The sequence below is a fragment of the Coturnix japonica genome, chromosome Z, assembly GCF_001577835.2.
Source record: "Coturnix japonica isolate 7356 chromosome Z, Coturnix japonica 2.1, whole genome shotgun sequence".
NCBI lineage: Eukaryota > Metazoa > Chordata > Aves > Galliformes > Phasianidae > Coturnix > Coturnix japonica.
This window is the reverse complement of record NC_029547.1, coordinates 38,403,900-38,412,253: the sequence shown is the minus strand read 5'-3', so window position 1 is coordinate 38,412,253 and position 8,354 is coordinate 38,403,900. Positions and strand designations below refer to the sequence as shown.

General features: G+C 38.3%; 1 protein-coding gene across 1 annotated transcript; it reads left to right on the top strand.

The window, feature by feature from the left end:
• The first annotated feature begins 3,579 nt into the window (after window positions 1-3,579).
• On the top strand, window positions 3,580-7,262 carry LOC116652544 (protein FAM240B-like). The gene is made up of 2 exons (XM_032441496.1): window positions 3,580-4,047; window positions 6,418-7,262. Exons 1-2 carry the CDS (start codon window positions 3,902-3,904, stop codon window positions 6,572-6,574), a joined length of 303 nt encoding a protein of 100 aa, XP_032297387.1. The 5' UTR covers window positions 3,580-3,901; the 3' UTR covers window positions 6,575-7,262.
• Window positions 7,263-8,354: the final 1,092 nt, after the last annotated feature.

The window sequence follows — 8,354 nt, the reverse complement described above, 5'->3', positions numbered from 1 at the left end:
CTTACATCAAGAACTTATCTTAGGAAGGATCACAGTGAACCCATGAAATATTCGCTGTTACTGACATTCCTAGGAATTACTACCAAGCCAAATGTCCTTGGCTTCCAATGACTCCAAGAAACACGTCAGACTAACATTTGCAGAAGTTCCTCCCTCTCTAAGGTACTTGCTTGACCACAGCTCGAGCTTCTGAGTGGAGCAGCCAAGATCTGAGGCATTCAAAATTTTCCTTCATCCTAAAAATATACCCAAATTAGACCTCAGATAAAGAATGGAGTCACTCTTTGCACCTCGTGATGAACAAGTTGTAGAAGCTCATGAATCATGAAATCTAATGAAAGGTTAATATGTTCATGCAGACTTTTATGTGAGGCAAAGTATAGCAGTGTTTGGAGCGCAAATCTACTCAGATCATTGGTCAGGAGCCTACAGTTGGCTTCTGAGCCAACAAGATAATTATCTGAAGAGTGTCAAGTAGGCAATGCTGCTGACAGAAGAGCCTTCAAATGGTGCAAAGTCCCAGGTTACTTGCCAGTCCAGGAATGATGAAATAATCACATTTCATCTCTCACTGCAACAAGCTATTCTGAGAGCATAAAGATACAGACAAGGCATATTCTGATGTGTCCATGACATTCACGTCTTTTGGAAGATGAAGCCTCAAATAAAAAAGCTATTATCCTTCCTCAGAATGATACAAAAGATCATTAAAAGATTTCCTGCATGCCTGCATCACTGATACACAAAGGACTCCTAGGAAAAGGTAACAGCAAAAAATGGCAGTACTCATAGCAGCGTAGCAACTCTTGCAGTATTCCATTGTGCTTCATCATTGCCAGTCTGCAGCCCGAGGAAGACAAGAAAACATGGGGAAAACATCTGACTGTTTTGGCAGTATTGCAGTTCTTGCTGGCCTTGTAGTGGTCAGCAAGATGGATCACTATCCTAAACATTCATAACCACCCAAGCATGCCTGATACTCTATCCCTTCATTTGGGAGATTACACTGCATGTATTAATCAGTCCTTCCTACTCTTGTTGAACTGAGCTTGTCTTTAACCAACCAAATTTACTGTTGAAAAGAATACCAAGTCCAGAACTGGGAGAGATTTTTCTTTCTGTTAAGCAATTTGTTTGTTTGTTTCTAAGACCTAGCATCCAGCCAGGAAAATATATTTGTTTTACTTCCTCAATAATATTATTAAATTTAAGCCAAATCCAAATATTCTATCTGGAAAAACCCAAGATCTTACTCATGTGTTCTTTTAAAACATCAGTTTAAAATACTGTATTTGATACAAAGATATTGCACAAGTCTTCCTTCAATGAGCTGTATCTAATAATCCCTTTAGATTTTTCTGATCTTCTCTTCAAAACATTGCACAAATCAAAGGTTTATTCTGACTGATCTACACTAGAATAGTCTTTTTAATATCTCCTTAGTAAACCTTTTAAAATATGGCACTGTCTGCAAAGCAGACTCTCCAGTATATATTAAAGTTTGTAAGGTATACATTTATCAGGTAATGCTGATGAGAGTGAATAGCTAGCAAAAGTACCCTAGTGGCAGCAGAATACAGACAAACACAAAAAAAAAAACAAAGGCTTTTCATAGGAATTCTCAAATTATGTACAGATGTAGTTATAGAAAACTCAGGAGTGTGTTTTGCTTCTTTCCACCATCCCACTTGCTAGAGAGAGTTATGGTGGGAGAGAGAAGGAGGAAAGAGTGCTTCATGTTTGGGTCAGAAACATACAGAGTTGTTCCTATCCTACTGTCAGCTGTTCCTGGCCCAGTTCAGCCTTGTTCCATAAGCAGATAGGATGGGGGGACCCATGGATCCTTGGCAGAACGGGAAGGGGGAAAATGTAAAAGATAAGGAGATGAGCTTAAAAAGAAAACAGCAGCAATGAGCTAAGGGAGAAAAATAATTTACTACATATGACAGCAAAATTACAGATAATACAATAAAATATAGTTGGAACTGAAGAAAAAAAGAAAAGAAAGAAAAAAAAGAAAATGAGAAAGAGAGTGTCCAAAACTGAAAGCCTTTTAGTCCAAAACTGAAACTCTAATAGGAGAGATGGGCTAGGGAACACACACTACAGGGACAAGATGTGAAAGAAGGGGCACTCTTTTAACTCCTGAGCCATTTTATCATTCCTTCTGAATGGAAAATGGAAACATAACAGTCAAAGTCTTCTGGGAGTTGTAGTTCTTGTTCTCTCCTGAGAAAGACACTAGATAGAAATTATTGACAATCTGTGGAATTGTACCATTAAGTCTTTAATTCCCAGTGCATTACATCAGGTTACGATATGAAATGCCGATAAGAGAAATCATAAAACCATAACATTCCACATGTTATTCCACTTCAGTACATCATACTTAACATGTATATGAACAATAACTGACAACAGAAATGCATTAAACACACACACACACATACACATACATATATGCGGATTTAGTGACTGCACTCTGCCCAACATCAAATTCCCTTGTGGAACATCCCCATTTTTCTGCATCATCCACTAAATGGACACAAGTCCCTGAGTAAAAACAGTTCCATGGAGTGGTTTGCCCTTTCCAGAAAGCCTTTCCCATCATGTTCTTTACATGTACAGGGACATAGTATGAAGGGAGCTGGATTGGGCGGGATCATCTTGGTTGATAGATACTCAAATAGTGATCAACCAGGTGGCTTCTGTCAAATGCTTCTCCCAGTGTTATGTGACCTTGCTTTCAAAATAATTTTTAACAATCTGTTGCATAGCTCAATTTTACCAGAAGCTGGTGCATGATAGGGGATATGATAAATCCACTCAGTTCTGTGATATTTAGCACAAGTAGTTACAAGAGAATTTTTGAAATTGGTCCCATTATCTGACTCAGTTCTTTCTGGAGTGCCACATCTCCACAGGATTTGTTTCTAGAGACCTAATATTGTGTCTGAGGTGGTATCACATGGTACTGTATGTGTCACACAGTGGCTGCCTCCACCATGGTAAGCACAAAATGCTTAATAAAAATCATAAAAACCATGACACCTATTTAATTTCATAGCAAAGCAATTTTTGCCAGCAACAATTACAGAATATTATGCAAAAGTTTTGATTTCCTGTGAGAATAAATAACGGAACTTAACTTATCAAAGTACCATTAAGTTTTGAACACTAATACATGTTTGGCTTTATCAGAAAGTGTCATGTATCTGAGCATTATAAAATCATCTACTTTTGAATACTACTACCATTTAGCAAGGAAACTGCCCCACTTCTTTTTCTCATTTATTGGAACTGACGTCTACACTTCAACAAGCTCTACTTTTAGCAGTATTTAACTCTGAATTTTGACAAATTAAAGAACAAGGTGATAACAAGCTCCTGAGGGCTCTGTACTTTGTGTGCTTCAACTTCAGGTTCATAATTCCCCTGCATATTTTGTGCATGATAACATTTTGAGCAATAATTTGAATCATTTAATAGCAATGCATTTCCCTTGGATAACATTCATTTCTGATCTCTTTTTAAACTGTAGAAGTGAGAAAAAAGGCAAACCCTTCACCACAGCCCATCTAGACATCACCAATTTTAGTGCTAAGTTTGAAAGTACTTTTCCTAAATTCTTGTAAAACAAAAAAAAGTTCTCACATACTGGAGCTTACTCAGTATTTCAGAGAACTCTGCTATGCATTGTCATTACTCTATACCAAAAATATAGGTATGGCATTTAAACTGTCACCACAGGCATATTTCAGTACCCAGTTCCCTTTTTTCTTTGGCTTGCATACTTTATTTTAATAGCACCTCATGGGAAAGAAATAGCAAGGGGCCAAGCAATGTTTTATCTGCCCTGAGTTAATCTGACTCTTCTGACCTCAAAATTGCCTATCAGAAAATGAGCAAGTGCACCAACTTTGAACGCCACAAGATGCATGGTCAAGATGCAGTGGAGCTGAAGAACTTCTGGGAAAAAGCCATCCAAGAGCAAACTAGGCAACGAGAAAGTGAAGAAACTAGGCTAAGCAAAAGTGCTCTGAACAAGTAAGTTGTATAATTTCTTTTGCCCAAGAGATCAGGTCTGTCATCACATGCTTTAAAATAAGATAACCCCTATTGTACTATTTTATTCATAGCACAGATTGTGTTCTGGGTCCTTGGCACTTTTCCTCTCACAGCTGCTTGTCTCAAATTTCCATGGCTCTTCTGCATGGAAACTCAGACACCCCTCACCTTTGAATCTCATGAACATTCTTCAAAGGCCTTGGAGTATACCCAAATAAAAATAAAACACTTTGGCACAGGGTCTTGTGACAGTTAGAAAATATCAAAAATTTTACTAATACAGCCACAGCAAATAAATAAAATTATATTGAATTAAAGGAATAACAAAAACTCATCTAATGAATAGTATAAATAAATCCATACCATCTTTATCATTTTTAACTATGTTTTACATCATATAAACCATAAGTTTAGAAATGTTATGATAATGTCTACCTATGCCATGAAACATATTTCAGTATCATTCCTGGTCTACAAAAGAAAACAAGTAAAGATATTCAATTATTTTTATTATTTTCTGTTTTGTCCAAACAGCAAAAAACAGCACTTGCTACCTAGAAAGCACTGTGGCTGTAATATAAATACTTCAGTCAACTATACCTCAAATACTTGATCAACCTGCTGCACCTTAGAAGGCACAACAGCTCTCACAAATTAAATTAATCCCTTAGCAGTCTGTGCAACAGGATGAGAAAGCCATGTCTCTCTTGTGCTTTTCTGGTATACGTTCCTCTTGAAGCTGGAAAGGCTTTCCCACATAAAGTTTCCTCAGAACTGGTACATCCATATAAATTAACTTGATTCTAACAGATTGGAATGTACAGGTAAAGGGCTGTCTCTTTAAAAAAAAAAAAAAAAAAAGATCGAATACTCTGGCCTAGACACCCAAGGAGGAAGCTACTAATGTCACCTTAAAGGTGAGGAAATCAGTATCTATTTAGGCTGTATGTCCCAGTAGCATCACAGGTTGGAGGTTCAGACTGGTTACTACAATAATACACCTCACCAGTGGTTAATGGGCTTGGAACAGTCTCGCTGGGGCAGCTGTCATAGCCACAAGATGTAAAATTTTGTCTTCTAGCTTCAAATAAACTAACACAAAAAGGTATCACAAGGCAATTGCAGTTATGTATGTCAGTAATATTTTCAACTTCACAGAGTTAAAATGCGAAAAGCCTTTTCACAGTTTTGTCTGAATAAGAAAAAAACTGCAGCAAAAGTTCTTCGAATGGGTCACAAATCACAACTGAAACAGACCCAAGCAAACTACTTCAAGGTCACTCAGCAAACATCCAAGTTGATCACAGAATGTTCCTTTTTTTTTTTTTTTTAAGGTACAGCCAGGCACACCCTCTGGGACCGCTAGATCACTAGTTAACAAGGAACAGCAGCACTTTGAAAGCAAATATTTACTAAATAGTTGCACTGCTTTTTGAGGCTTAACTATACTAATGAGAGAATAGCAAAGTCAAGAGAGGTCAGACCAGGTGGGAAAAATTTAGAACACACTCTACAGTCAAACTCAGGAACCAAATGAACATAAGCATCAGAGTGAAACTGCTACTGCTAAGTTATTCTCAGATGAAATTATTTGCTTCTGCTTTTACTACATTAAATGTAAAAGCCCCCATATTACATGACACATTTGACACTACCATATGACTAATCCTACAGCATTTCTGGGTCAGGTGCTTCATAATAACATTCCCTTTGGAAAATGACCCAACCAACATTATCCTGTACTGGTCCCTAGTGATTTCCTCTTCTGTCTGTGCTAAAATAGTGACTTGAAGCTATGTGGCTCCTCTTGCATGTAACATCAATTCCTTTCATGAAACACATAAAAGGTCTGAAGAGATTTTGAATCCCAAATGACTACGTTTTCACCATTATTTTTATTATTATTATTTAAAGTACTAAAAATAGAACAAAAAAGATATGCAAGGTCCTGCTTGCTTTTCTCCAAAGCATTTTAGAGTAAAGTTGTGGAGAGTGTATTAACTGTAATTTCACTTTCCACCTTTAATGACCTTACCACAAAGGCAGTGCACTTCTTTGTGGCTTTGAGAATACCACAGAGGAAAAAACAGAGCTCTTCATGGTGACAGTTTCAGCAGTTGTTTGACTCATTAGGAATCTAGCGATGTCACCCACTGATACTATCAGCACTATCCTTTTCTCCCCTGCATTCCCAGTCTAGCAAGCTGGAGAGATGTGTAGATGGTAAACAAATACAGGACAAGTGCTGTGGTGATGAAAGAGAGGAAAGTTTCAATCCTACTGAAAAGCCTCGTATCTATTTGAAGGATTTGGCTTGGTGCTTGCTAAGTATTTGTCCTCTCTTTGCAGGCTTCGCCATGAGTGGACTCAGAGGCTGGAGGGCAGGGCAAAGCTGGTCCAGGCACACATGAAAAAGCATAAAGAGCAGATGGCACTGTTGTCCACTGAAGCTCATCCTTTGCCAGATAAAACTCAGACTCTTGCCCTTTTCCAGACCAGCTACTAGAACTACTAGTAAAGGTCCACTGAAATTCACTGCAAGAATTAGGCCACAGTACACAATCTCTTTAAAATGCAGAGGGAAATGTGAGAAATAGGCACCTATAATTCTGCATGTTGTATTATTACTCTGACGTAGCAGGACTTCTTATGTAACAGCATTTTCAAATGACAACAATATATTTTTCAGAAAGAGAATCATATGGTTAAGAGGCATAATAAATAATTAATAATCTGAATTAATATCTGAATAAATTCAGATGTCCGTGCATGAAGTTGCACATTTCCATTCACAGAGCTCTCAGATTCTGATTTACTGCACATAAGCCAAGCTGCCTACCTTGATAAGCTATGGTGAAGGGGGTTGAGAACTACGCTTAAGAGCTGGACAGAAGAAATGCATTTCCTAGTGGAATCAAGAGAAAGAAGGAGAAAAGGATTTTTTTGATCAAGATGTAGGAAAAGTTCCAGATCTGAATAATTAAATGAACAAAGGGAAATATTTTTCTTTGGTGGGATAGGTAAGAAAAAGGTCTACTGAAACAGTCTTTGAACTAGTTTGAGAGGCATCTGACTATTAGGAAGGAAAGGAAATGGGAGCAAACCAGTTTTTATACAACATTCTCATTTTACATAGCAATATTCTCCCATTAAAATAGAAATGGAAAGAAAAGAAGAAGGAAAGAAAAGGGAAAAGGGAAGGGGGTAGGGGTAAGGGTAGGGGTGGGAAAGGGAAAGGGTAAGGGAAGGGGAAGGGGAAGTAAAAGGAGAAGGGGAGGGGAGGAGAGGGGAAGGGAGTAGAGGAAAGGTGAAGAGAGGAGAGGGGAAAAGAGGAGAGAAGAGGAGAAGAGAGGAGAGGAGAGGAGAGGAGAGGAGGTGGGGAGAGAGGGGAAGAGAGGGGAGGAGGGGGAAGAAAAGGTCATGGTTTTGTAATTTCTGATGTCAGTATTCCACATCATAACATCAAGTGGAGCACAGAGAAGAAGACCTACACATCCCAGAGGACCTCACGGTCAGAGAGGGAAACACATCACGGAAGTGACACTTGTTCTCTCTCTTTCACTGCCTGGCAGCAGATGTGGGTGTGCTTCTAAGCTGTGTGCCTTCAATTTCAAAGTAGACTTCTCGGTCTAAAAAAAACTATCTTATTAGATTTATTAGCCTCAATTTCAATTAGGCTGTATTATATTGTGTTAACTTGCATTCTGATATCGTAGTTCATAAAGTAAGTTTTCCTTCTTAGATTGTTGAAGCTGCTCTGTTTCCTTGAGTCCAGCTCCCATCTCTCTGCCCCTTTCCCTTTTCCCTTCCCATTCTGGGGGCCAGGAGGCCCACAGAACTACTGCCCCCCTGTCATGGACATAGATTGATCTAGATAACTCTGTGACAAGAGGAAAGGGAAGCCAAGAGGGTAGGGGGGGAAGGGAAAAATGTACATTTTACAAAGCATTAAAACTATATAAAACTTCTGCAAAGTTTTATTCTTTGTTTACTGGAAGCTGAAGGGACACAGAATCACTCTTTTTATGCAACCTAATCCAAAAAGTAATTGTTTCTTTCAGTGATGTTGTTTCTTTTTCTTTTAGAAAAGCAATACTGAACAGAAATGAAAATGCATCTGCTTTTGCCTTTGCAGCCTCTTTCGCTATGCTCATTTATTTCCCTAAACTCTTTAAAAAATTCTTTTTCTGTGCCCAAGTTAAGTATTATCTCTGGTGAAGAAAACCAGGAAGGACTTGAACCTGCTTCTGTGTACATCAAATGCACAACACTTCATTGCTCGATAG

Coding starts and splice junctions, on each gene's coding strand:
- LOC116652544 (XM_032441496.1), top strand. CDS start 3,902: ATGAGCAAGTGCACCAACTTTGAACGCCACAAGATGCATGGTCAAGAT. Junction 4,048..6,417: donor AGCAAAAGTGCTCTGAACAA/GTAAGTTGTATA, acceptor CTCTCTTTGCAG/GCTTCGCCATGAGTGGACTC.